The sequence below is a fragment of the Oryzias melastigma genome, linkage group LG23 (assembly GCF_002922805.2).
Source record: "Oryzias melastigma strain HK-1 linkage group LG23, ASM292280v2, whole genome shotgun sequence".
Taxonomy (NCBI): domain Eukaryota; kingdom Metazoa; phylum Chordata; class Actinopteri; order Beloniformes; family Adrianichthyidae; genus Oryzias; species Oryzias melastigma.
In genome coordinates, this window is record NC_050534.1 from 6,578,825 (window position 1) to 6,592,302 (window position 13,478).

A 13,478-nucleotide genomic window follows, 5' to 3' on the forward strand; every position below is an offset into this window, starting at 1 on the left:
AAATGCACCCTGGCTCAAATGCAATATTTCAACAGTAAATCTGTTTGCGGCGTGTAAAAATACAGAAAAAAAAAAATCCAATCCCGCAGCTCACAGCTGCAGAGCCCGGATTGAACGGTCTCCATTCTGAAGGACCATCAATACTCCTGGCTAAGTGTAACTGCAGCAAACGCTTACTGAATAATAGATGTGTTTAGATACACAAGCTTATCAAGAATCCCAGCTTTCATTAGGGCGCTGGCATGATTAATAGACATTAGCGGTAAAATCATACCCTTGCCAGCTTCCTCAGCCGCTGTGAAAGGCCACGGCAGCGACAGAGATCTATACGGCGGCCTCAGAGGCGCATTCCTTATTTAAAGTGGTGCAGAACGCTACCGGTGAAAACTCACCAATCACATCGGCGAAGATGCCGGCTCGGTGAAACACGGGAGCCACCTTCTCCTCATAAATACGCCTCCCGCGCCTCTTACCCCCAAACGGGTTAATGTATACCAGCAGTCGCTTTGGTCGGTTGGCTGAAAAAACAGAAGACCACATCGATTATCAAGGTTTTCACTCAAACATGCAGCTGCTTGATGATGTTTTCATTTGCTAAAATCCTTCAAATGGATTAGTTCCACAAAAAAAAAAAAACATGCAATGTGACAGAAATGACCCGTTCTCCTGATGCAGGGAGGGGTGTGCTGCAGCTGAGGGCCTCTTCCTTTTCTGAAAAGCTACACGTTTACTGGAAAGGAGAAACAAGTGTTGATTGAATGGTGGGGAATCAAGTGCTAAATAAGTGTGAAGAATAGGGAGGGTTAAATTGTTTTGCAACAAGCCCAAAATCCATTGGAAGTTATGATTAAACTGTTATTGTTTGATTGTTGAGGACAATTTCAATTGGTTTAACCCATCTTCTGTCCTATTTCGGACTGGTACAGAGGGGGCGGCATTATATTTAGCTTTTATGTGAAACCAAAGTGGAGCATTTTACCCAGCTGCCCGAATGGCTGGAAAAGATTTCAATCAAGATTCCTTGTAAACTGGCAAACATAAAAAAATCTGCTATATATTAGTAGCCACCACTCATGTAATATTCTTCTGGTTTTGCAATAGAAATGTAAAATAAGAAACATTTAATATTTGTTCCTTAAAAACAAACTTTCATTAATCTCAAACCCATCTTTTTGTTAGTATCTCCCATTGACTATATTGCTTGGTGGCCACCACATGAAATGATGAAATGTTTTCAGAGTCCGCTTACGAGTGGTAGGGGTGTGGCCTCCTAACTGGCAAGAATGGTTCTTATGGAAGTAACGATTCCAACCAATTCTTACTGACATAGTCTGGTTCCAACTATTTACCGTTATTATGAACTGGACATGAGACGTGTTGAGGTCCCCCATAGGAAATGCATTACCTCCAGCCTTTGCGAAATCCGGCTAGAACCTTCGCCTTCACTTCCTGATACGTCTACCGCCATATTGCAACCGATTGCCTCCCCCCGACAGTGATTAGTTGTAGTGGGTCTGAGTTACATTTTTAGAGGAACTACAGTCGCCAATCATGGGTGAGCTTGTTATGGCTTGTTCAAAGTCCACACCCCTCCCACTGACAGAGAAATCTGTCAATCAAACATTGGAGGAGCAGATACTTTTACTGAGGCATCTAATTGGTTAGTTTATAACTTGAATAACTGGCGATAAAGAAAACATATCTTTAAAAAAATGTTAGGAATGGAAAAAAACTTGTTAAGAAGGAAGCATTAGAGCAAGAATGGTTATTCTGATAAATAAAATGACAGAAATAACTGTCTATTTCTCAATGGAAGTCTATGGGACTTTGGCTTTCTTGCAAGCCGCGAGTACAGTACTTCCTATTTGGAACATGAAAGGGGAGGGGTTGAGAAGTTCATTACCTGTACATTCATTGGTTCCAACATCATGACGACTGTGTTGTGAAAAACTAGGCTTGAATTGACTTCATTTGGTGGGTGCCAGTAGTAAGGCCCTTTCTATGGGTCTAGTTCTCATAGACATTCATTGATATCTCCTATTAAATAGAAGATATTTTAAAGAAATAGTTGTTTTTTTAGTCCCTTCTTGTCTGGAATCATAAATTTACTTCAGTATTAATGTTTTAAAGTTAAAATGCTTCATTGTCTTCTTAGAAGACACCCATGTTTGTTCATATCTCTTATGTTTTGATAGCATATTTAAACACCTTTATTGGATTGTATTAGTATACTTTCAATGTCCTCCTCACCACAACAAACGAGTTGGAGGCAGGTTACCAGTTTTCCATGTGGTCATTCTTCCCGATATGTATTGTCTTGATATTGTAATCAGAGGGCTATGTGGGTATGCAGTGGTTAGCTTTCACAGTCCTGGTTCAAATCCCAGCTGGGTCCTTTCTGTGTGGAGTTTGCATTTTCTCCCCACAGTTCAAAAACATGATTGGTCAATTGATGATTCTAAATTGTCCCTTGGTGTGAATGTCCGTTTGTGGTTGTGTTGCCCTGTGCCGGACTGATGACCTGTCCAAAGTGTATCCTGCCTTCTCCCAACTGGATAGGCTCCAGCAACTCTGTGACCCCAAAAGAGATAAGGAGGTTCAGAAAATGGATGTATATATGAAGCATACTGAGTAATATATGCATTTATTTTAAATAATTCATCCTTAAATTTTGTTTGCATGTATCCTTTTAATTATGTTCGGTGATGCTGCGTATCACTTTTCTGAAAGTTATAGGAATTTCTATAAATGAAAGAAGTAAGACATCAGGAGATCCACAAGTGCTCAAAAAAAAAAAAGAAAAAAAAAAAGACCCATGTGAAATCGGAAGAAGAAATGACCAACTGTGTGACAATTTATCAGGGAATCTCCTTTTTCTCTGACTGCCTTGATGGCCATTTCTCTGATCAATTATAGACTTGGCAGGCGTATTGCTGGGGACTTGAGTGAGTGCAGTGTCAAATCAGGGGCCATTCCTCTGAGGAATGGACTCATTTCATAGGTTAAGGTTAGGGCGCCGTCTAACTTAATAGTCTCGATCTCCGAGTCCTCGGGGAGCGCTGCATTTAAAAACAGGCACGTTTCCACTGTGGAAACCACTGCGTGGAGACAAGAGCCCCATTCAAAGGGATCAGCAGAGAAAACAGTCTGTTGCAGCCTCAAATTAGAACAAAAAACAGGAAAAATGGCTCAAAAGAAGAAACTTATAAAATATATATAAGATATCTTTTTTCATGTCACTTTAGGTTAAAGATGAAAGTTTTTCTCAATTTCCCTGCAGCTACAATGACCCAAAAAACAACCAAAGTATTTGTTTGTTAACCTGATGAAACATTTGGACAAGGCCAGACCACCCAAACACTGGAATATTCTGCGGTCTTTGTTCCTACACAGATAGGAAAGTAAATTTCAATTCAAGGATAATCTAAACCATAATAATTGGTTTGACAATTTACCTTACTGTACTGTAGATATTCCATTCTACATCAGTAGTTTAAAGTTATCAAAAAGGGAACTAGTAGGATCCTATTATAGTTTCCTTAAGTCCATAAAAATCGTATTCCCCTGACTCTGACTCTGGTTGTACTAAAGAACCACTTACGCAATTCTTCTTTCGTAAGCTGAATGTATTTTACTTTGAGTTACAGCCTTGTGTCTTTTATGATTCATGGCGACTAAACATATTTTGACAAAGATGTCGCTCAGCCCAAAGGGCATCACATTTTTCAACAGAGTAGAGAGGAGAACACCCACTGAGTAATGACAGCTGTTCCCTTGTAACTTGGATCCACTGCTCACACAGTTCCGGACTGGAGCAGGAAAACGTGGCTTCACTGCAGCGCCATCGGTGATGCTTCGTCCTCGTCACATAGTAAACTGCAAAACAAAACCATCCATTAAAGATGTAAAATAGCAATCTAATAAATTGTAAAAGTGATGACTTGGAAAAGTCGATAAATAATTACATTCCATGTGAATGCTATTAATATTTGTTATAGCCAAGCATATTCAATTAACTAAATAATATGCTTATAAATATTATGTTAGTTAAAAAGCCTGCTTATATTGTTTATTGTTTATAGTTAACCACATAAAAAATCCAGATTATTTAGGATTAAGTAAACAAGCAGCCAGGAGCTGGTTACTGCTTTAAACTGTCCTGTGTGTCCTACTTTTGATAAATGACATGCTAATTCTCATTTTAACTTGGACATTTTTGACATTGATAGTACTTATTATGTTAATTCTAATGTGAGCATTAATATTTAGTGACATTGAAAGAAGTCATAAAGCTAATTATAATGTTAGCATTGTCATTTTTTGACATTGATAGTTTGAAGTAAAACTCCCGTGATAAATGAGGGACCACTGTATTTAAGAAAACACAAAAAAGTTAAGAAAAATAATAAAACACTTATTTTCAAGGAGATAGATTACCTACAGAAAATGATACAAAAGAGAAGTTTATGTTTTGAGGTGATCTTTTTTTACCACTGTGAGTAATGACAGTCTGACTTGTTTACAGGCCCCAAAATTGTACCATTGGGAGTGACCAGATACTGACAACAATGGTTATCATCGGAAAATACTTGTCCAAATAGGAGTCAATAAGCAGATTTATTTTTGAGTGATGATGTCATTTTTAAATATTTTGTTCATTTCAAAAGCCTTAACTGAGAATACAGTACAGTCTACTAGTTTCCTGGGAAACATGCCATACATACATATAATTGATGCTACTTGATAACATGCCATGAAGTCTTGGCTTGTCAACCTGAACTCTCATTATTTTGCAACTGGCATCATGGAGTAAAAGACAACCTGAAAAAAGTTTCATGTCACCAATGTGATTGGATATTTGGTGTGCATGTGAATGGGCTCAGTTATGCAGTTAGTAATCATTAAAGTTTCATAGTTTAGTTAGATTTTTTTCTCTTTTTTTGCAGAAGCTTTAGCCTTAAAATCATCTCATTCTTTTGACTACCAACTGAGTCTATTCCACATGTGAATGAGAGGAATTGAACACTTCAGGAAAGTGGTAGTGAAGTGGGTTAAATGAAGCAGCGCTTTACAAAAACATGGATCTTACTTGGAGAATTGCTGAAATATCTGCAACAGGGCATAAAAAAATCTCTCACTGTGGACTCTGGCAAGTAAAATCACTCACTAAGCATTTTTGACAAATTATCACTCTGAGCATTTTTTTTTCATTTAAAAAGAACATTTTTCATGAAGCTACATTCCACATGCAGCAGAGCAGAGAAATTCAAATTGGATATAAAATTATCTTCCACTCCGTTACACAATCATCTTGTAAATTGAGGGGCATGCCTGGACATGTCTTGTCAGACTGTGAATGCTGTAATGATAGTAAGAGCTCCCATTAGCTGATTGTGTTTTAAACTTTTGTCATAAATGATTTAAACTTATTCATCTTTGAATAGACATTTTAGGATTTCAAAATGAGTCCAAACTTTCTTTGTAATAGCTTCATTTGTACAAAAGGTATGCAAATTTGACAATTTTTTTTATGGAAGGTGGTAATAAATATGTTATGGCATAACAACAATTGTGTCAGTTGTGTACCTGTGAAGGCATTGGTAAACAGCTGGGAGAACTGTAGCTTCTTCTTCTGGTCCCACTTGGACTTTGGGTGTTCCTCGTCTTCTGCATGGTGGATGGCTACAATTTCGCTCACTGGAACGGTGTGACTGCGAGCTGTAAGAAATATTCCCCAGTTAATAAGCACACTGCGGAGTAACCAAAGCTCAGGGCTAGCTTATGTGAGAGTATTAATCGTTCACTTTATTTACCTGCAGGTAAGCACATGCTGGGCAGTCTGTATAATTATTAATTTATTCCTTAGTTAAAAATCTTTAAAGTTATAGCATTCGTTAAGAATTCTACAATGTGCCTCTTTTGCTGGATTGATGAATTTGTTTGTACTTTTTACGTATAGCAGCTCCACTGTGTTTTTCTTTTCTTGTTTTGATTAATGATAATTCAAGGATGGTAAATGAAACATTGGAAGCAGATGAAGCAACATGAAGCTAATGAAGCACCATGAAGCTAATGAAGCACCATGAAGCAGATGAGGCACTATCAAAGCAAATGAAACACCATGAAGCAGGTGAGGCACCATAAAGCAAACAAAGCACCATGAAGCAGATGAAGTAACATCAAACAAATGAAGCAGCATAAAGCAGGTTAAGTAACATGAAGCAAATCAACACCATGAACAGATGAAATAACATGAAGCAACATGAAGCACCACAAAGCAAACGAAGCACCATGAAGCAGGTTAAGTAACATGAAGCAAATGAACACTATGAACAGATGAAATAACAGGAAGCACGACGACGCAAACAAAGCACCACTAAGCAGATGAAGCACCTCAAAGCAAACAAAGCACCGCTAAGCAGATGAAGCACCATGAAGCAAACAAAGCACCATGAAGCAGATAAAGTAACATGAAGCAACATGAAACACCACAAAGAAAACAAAGCACCACGAAGCAGATGAAGCACCATGAAGCAAACAAGGCACCATGAAGCAGATAAAGTAACATGAAGCAACATGAAGCACCATGAAGTAAACAAAACACCATGAAGCAAGTGAAGCAACATGAAGCGAAAAAAACACCATGTGAAGCAGATGAAGCAACATAAAGCAACATGAAGCAACATGAAGCACCATGAAGTAAACAACACACCATGAAGCAAGTGAAGCAACATGAAGCGAAAAAAACACCATGTGAAGCAGATGAAGCAACATGAAGCAACATGAAGCAGATGAAGCAAACAAAGCACATGGTGTTATTTTAACCATCTGAAGCCACATCAACTTCTCAAGGTGCAAAGACATTCAGAATACAACAACAAATAAAATGCAATAATGTATTTTCCAATCATTTTGGTTATTCTTACTTCATACTTATTTCATAATTAAGTAAAAATATTTTTTAAGGCTTGACATTGGGGACCTTTTAGAACCAGTAAAAAACAACAACCAAAAAAGAAAATCCTAGTTGTATAAGTCAAAACCAAAAAAGATGGAAATGCAGCTTTTAAGAACAGGAGTTTATATAAGCAAACATCTGGATTTACAATAAAAGAGTTTACCAAAATATTTCATTACATAAAATGCACGTGTGCCAAAATTATGCAAAAATATAAGAAACACCTAAATGTTTTCTACAAAAATGTTTAAAGATGTGTTGATGTGTAGGTTTCAGTTTACATTTTTTTGCCATTTTCCTTAACCTTCCTTTGCTACATGTCAGTTGCTTTTATTCAGGAAAGTGACATATAATTTCAACAAACATAAAAAGATTGGAACTATGGATTTCAGATTAACTATTAACAAGTTTTTTTAAACAGAAACTAATCAAAAAGTAGACTTCCAAAGTTGAAAATATGACTAATATTTATTTAATTGACCTCTTAGACTGCATCACACACAGGACTTTCCCTCCATCTTCCAAATGTATTCAGCTAAAATGGTGGAATGGATAGGAAGAAGCCTTAACATATCTCCTGGGAGTCTGAGAGAATAGGATTTCATTTCTTTCTCAAATAAAGTTGATAGGGCATACAGTCATGAATAATTTTAGCGCCATCAATATTCACATTTTGACAAATAGGAAAAAGTCTTATGGGCATCTGAGTAATGGCTTGATTTAATTATTTGAAAAAGTTTTATTTAAAGCCCTTCAAATAAATCACTTTTTGTGACAGAGTAAAGCAATTGGCAATGGATTCTAAAAATATTAAGCTGTTATTGTCTTTACAACCCTATTTCTCATTAGATAAAAAAGTTGTTTACGATCAAATTTAAATAATAAAGCATTCTTACTGTTTATAAACAGGGGATTATTAATACCCAGTCATTTATTTTAAAGGTTTTGGACAAAAGAAAGGCAAATATAAGTTTTAAAAAAAGAAGTTGGAACTGGTGGTTTTAAAGAGAAATAAATAATTATTGTCTGAAGTTTGACTCTTGTTTTTAAAAGTGACATATGACTTAAATAATACTTTTCACAACCAGTATTTCTTAGTATTTGTGGTTTATGATAGCATAAAAAGTAAGGTTTATTAAAAAGACCAATCCTCAACGAGAGTTCATGTCTAGGACTCTGGCTTTACAGGAAAACCTTAAACTTCCTGGTTGAAGCTTGTTTAAAATCAGACATAGCTGGTGGCTGTTTCACAATGAAGACAGTTTCTGTTATCAGTAATTGCTTGAGGATGACTTTTTGTTTGATCCTGAAATACAAAACTTTTTATGCAAACATTCCAATAATTTACTATTTAAAAAGTGTCCCAAAAATGTTTACTTTATGGACTGTAAAAGAGAATTGAACCGAGTGAGTGCAACATCAACCATAGGTTTACTTCCAGTTCCAACAAAATGAACTGAATTCTATGTTTTTTACAATACGAATGTCGCCATGTTGGAACCAGTATGCAGTGATTGGTCAGATTCGGTCTGAGTCAACGTTTCTATGGCATCCAGTTTAAAATAAAGATGGATTGGGAGAAACTGATAATCAAATGATTTGAACGTTCAAAGTTAGACCACCTACTTTTATTGAGGCGTCTAACTTGTCTTGAATAAGTTGTACCTGAGTTACAGAAAAAATATGGAAAACAGTTAGGGGCAAGAATAAGTAGCAGAACTAATGACTAATAGAATGACTGAATAATAGCTGTTTATTTAAATAAAAGTCTTTGGGGTTTTGGCTTCTTGATCAGCTCTCAGTCCATATAACCGTCATTTTGTTCATGTGGTGAATACATATCTTGGTGTTTGTCATGTTGATATTTTTGCAGTTGATCTATTTCTTTATAGACTTACTAGCAAACTAAAATTATAAAGCAGCTAGGGCAGTTTTACGGCTATTAAATGTTCAAAGATGATGTATTCTTTATGTAAATAAAATATGTGTCATTTAATGTTAATGTTTTACTTTTCTTCTTTTTCTGTTTAGTTTTTCTAGGCCAAACTCTGGTCTCTGAAAACAGTTCAGATGTATTTCTCTAAAATATTTTCTTGACTGGTATGTGTTCTTTGCAATAGCACTTAAAGCATGACTAAGGCTTGTATTTTTTTTAATTTTTTTTTTTAATAATTCTGCCTTTAGGTGTCAAAAAAACCTAATAGGGCATGCAGTGTTCCGAGAAGCACATTTTCCAGGATTGAAGCTGAAACTAAAGCTGAAACTAAAGCTGAAACGCAGATCGGGTTTCGCCGTTCCAGCTCTGGTGCAGCAGGCTCTGCTGATCATAATGCTGAGCTGTACTGACAAACCACACAGGGTGCACCGAGGAGGATGTTCGTACCTGTCAGAAAAATCCTTTCAAGCAAACGCAAACAGATAAGCAACGGCAGATTAAGCTTTTGGGACAGAACCCACATATTTCAGTTAAAAACAAGATGAAATCGCAATTCCAGCAGCTGTGGAATTGCGATAATTTATCTCCACAATTCAAAGTTGAAAGAAAAAAAATGTAATCTTTCATCTTTTATAGAAGTAGTCATAATTTTTTACGTCTCTTATTTTGAAGACGGATCTGGAAACAAAAGGCAGACATTTACTTATTGCTTAAGTAACCCCACACACACTCACAGAAGTACAGACACATAATCCTGTCACTACACAGAACCCAGACCCACACACAAACTCCCTACTTTTTCCCCAGTGCAGTCCCTAAGCTACATGCTAAGCCCCCGGCCATACAAACCAGATCCTCTCTGCTCTGACATACTTTCCTTTGTGCTTGAAAAGAATCTTAGCGCTCGCAGAGCTGCCTATTCACACCACGGGGCTCAGTGTACAACTGTGAGCCCGATAGGTCTGCTATCTGCAAAAAGTCAGCTCTGTGGGAACTGTGGGGGAAAAGCCTCTTTTCAGTTCTGGAAGTCGTTTATGAATTTTAATGTTTGGTAGCAACAAATAAAATGCTGTTCAGATGTTAGAGAACTCTCAAAGGGTAATCTGGTGTCATACGGGTCATAAAAGATATTTCAGAACAATGAGGATCATTTTTAGTGAATGCGCTTTTTATTTACTGGTTTGGACCTTGGGGCTGGCTGCATGACAGTAGCTGGATAGGCTCCAGCAACCTTGTGACCCTGAATAGAACCAAGCTGGTTTGGAAAATGGTTAGATGGACGGACCTCTGGGGTTGCACATGGCTGCAGTAGGAGGTTTTCTACACAATTAATTTTGTTAATGTCATTTTTGTAATTAGATTTTGTGAATTCTCTTGCCTTATATTGCTCTTCAGGCAGTTTTGGGGTTTGGTTATTGACTAAATAACAACAAATTTGGACCTTTTTTGTTTTTAAACTGTAGAACAATCCCCCTATCTACAAGGTTTTAGGGAAAGTCATATAAACTCAATGAAAGCTGAATAATTTAGCCAGTAGTGTTCTCTTGTTATATCGCGGTTCACTTTGTATGTCCTTGCTGTTTCGAAGATTTTCTTCAAAGCAATTTTGCACACAATTTTTTTTTTTATCAACAGACCGTTCTGTATCTTAATTGGCTGTTGACCTTGTTGATAAATCTCCTCTGTGTCGTGTCACCTGCACAGAATGCTTTCAATTTGACAAATGTCCATAGATCTACAATCACGAGTATATTTTAGTTCATCCACCCATCCATCTTTTTCCACTCATCCGGGACCAGGTCGCAGTTGCAGCAGTCTGAGCAAAGAAGCCCAGATTTCCCTCTCCCCAGCCACTTCCTCCAGCTCCTCTGACGGGACCTCGAGGCGTTCCCAGGCCAGCAGAGAGACGTAGTCTCTCCATCGTGTCCTGGGTCTTCCCCGGGGCCTCTACCCAATGGAACATGCCCGGAACACCTCCCCAGGGAGGCGTCCAGGAGGCATTCGGACCAGATGCCCGAGCCACCTCAACTAGCTCCTCTTGATATGAAGGAGAAGCGGCTCTACTCCGAGCTCTTTGCGAGTGACCGAGCTTCTCACCCTATCTCTAAGGCAGTGTTTCCCAACCCTGGTCCTCGGGGCACACTGTCCTGCATGTTTTCCATGTTGCCCTGCTTATGCACACCTGATTCAGCTCATCATCAGGCTCAGCAGAAGCCTGACAATGACGGTCATCAGAGGCAGGTGTGTTTGAGCAGGGTTGGATTAAAAAAATGACGGATAGTGTGCCCTGAGGACCAGGGTTGGGAAACATTGCTCTAGGGGAACGTCCAGCCAGACGTCCAGAGAAAACTAATTTCAGCCGCTTGTAGTCGGGATCTCATTCTTTTGGTCATGACTCAGAGCTCATGACCCTATGGAACGAAGATCGTCCGGTAAATTGAGAGCTATACTTTCTGGCTCAGGTCTCTCTTGACCACAATGGACCGTACAGCAACCGCAAAATAGCAGACGCCGCTCCAATCGGCCAGTCAAGCCCGTGCTCTGATATTCCCTCATTAGTTTTTATTCTATAATACTGTACTTGTTTTTTTACAAAGGTTTGAACTTGGAGAGTTCAAACAAGAGAGAAAGTGTGAAAATGGTCATGTCTGTCTGAGGCTCCCTACTCTCAGAACACGTGCAACGGGTTTAAGAGTGTGGATTTTCAAATGCGCTTTTATGGTCTTCACACAGGCCTTTTGCTATCTGATACTAGCGTGTGCACTCACAGTTGGAAGAGGCTTGATGCGAAGTGATGCAAATCTCGCAAATCTTGCTCCAAATTTTGCTTTTAAGCTCTATTCAGTATATGAAAGACTAAGTGTCGCATGATTCCAGCCGTGCACAAACAGCAGTTATTAGTCTTTCTTTCAAGATCGGTTTTCAACTGGTTGGCACTTCTGTTAATGAAAAGGATGCCATTCAGAAATTGCTACCAAATCTGAGGGCATGGCTTTTGAACGCCTAAACCTGAAATGCGCATATGAACGTTTTTACAGACTTTTCGTTGGTAGTGGTTGCTTAAGCATGTGGTTCTGAGCCTGGTGTGAACATAGCATAAGATAATTGTATGAATTGCATAGTGAGGGGTTTTTCAGTCTTAAAAGTTCTGTAATCTTACTTTGCAGAATTCACCTGTGAAGTTTAATTTTTAGAACGAAAGACCCTCAATTAAAGAGGAACCCATTGTCTAATGGTTCAATGAAGCAGGTTTTGTTTGCTATCCTGAATGGAGTTGCACCAATTTGTTTCCTTGGATAGTTTATCTGAAGTGTTGTTGGACAAACAAGCGAACAATGGTCTGGAAGCTAACCAGAGGGAGTAAATAGAGTGAACTTAACCAAACAAAACTAAAAACAATAGCTCACAGTGCACTCTTTGATATTCATTTCTTCTTGGTCAGAACGAACTTCAGACATAGCCCTTCTAAACGGGCAGCTTTTCTAACTGGAATTACAAAATATGATGTTTTACTCTAGATTAAAAACTAGAACAGTAGAACTCTTCAGTCTGTTGCCACAGTTCACAGATTTTTTTTTTGCCTTGACGAAAAAAATAACGCAGTACTGTATGATGCAAAACTTGTTTGTTTACAATTCAAACACACTTTTACTCACTTATTGCATTTTACTTCTTGTTTTTCCACTAAACTTGTCTGATAGCTTACGTCAGGGAACACCCTTAAACAAAAACAATCTATTTGAATGCTGTCTGTGTAGTGTGAAAAAAAGATTCCTCCCGCTGACTGCTGATTATGTGTGAATCATCCTTAACCGCACAGTGATGAGTCTTGGAGATCAACACCAGAGCCTTGGAGACCGGCTCGTAAATACATCAGTCATTATGACACTGTTTTGAACGGTTTGGTCTGCTGTTAAGATTGACGTGCATGACAGAAAAAAAACAAATTAAGTTTTTGTCCTTTCTTTTTTGCCAAATCGTCAGGACTCCTCTAACTATTGAAACTCCAATGTTCCATTATTCACTTTAAACCTCAAATCACCACTGGAAGCTGGTTTCAAACTGGAACAACTTCCTTTAAAATTAAGTTTTAGAAAGACAAAGTTCACACGTAAAATAAACAAAAATATAGTCTGCTTCTTAATACAATACAAGAGCTGTATTTTTTTTCTATTTACCTTCAATATTATACCTCAAATCTACATGTGAGTAGGGGCCTTTGTTTGATTGGCAGATAGGTGGACCAATGGGTGAACTTTACAGAATTCTTAACTTCACTCTATCCCATCAAACTACTACTTTTGAGAACTTGGATGAGATAGAACATACTTGCATGAACTTCATATTGCTGCACACAATCCAAGGAAAAAGTATTATGCTGTGGAGCAGCAGTAGTGCACTCAACTCCTGATCGGAAGATTGTGGGTTTGATTCTTGTCTTGCCCGCCTGTATGTCGAAGTGTCCTTGGGCAAGACACTGAACCCCACATTGCCTCTAGTGCAGGGGTCTCAAACTCGCGGCCCGCGGGCCATTTGCGGCCCGCAGGATGATGATTTGCGGCCCGCGTCTTCATATGAAAGATT

At 38.2% G+C, this 13,478-nt stretch overlaps 1 protein-coding gene across 1 annotated transcript in view; it reads right to left on the minus strand.

Moving 5' to 3' along the window:
* The window catches only part of cerk (ceramide kinase), a 48,790-nt gene that overhangs the window by 22,847 nt on the left and 12,465 nt on the right, over positions 1–13,478 (minus strand). The window contains exons 2-4 of the mRNA XM_024282984.2: positions 5,587–5,718; positions 3,754–3,876; positions 393–518 (exon numbers count right to left, since the gene is read on the minus strand). Coding sequence (XP_024138752.1) covers positions 393–518; positions 3,754–3,876; positions 5,587–5,718 — 381 coding nt within the window. The remainder of the gene's footprint in view (positions 1–392; positions 519–3,753; positions 3,877–5,586; positions 5,719–13,478) is intronic.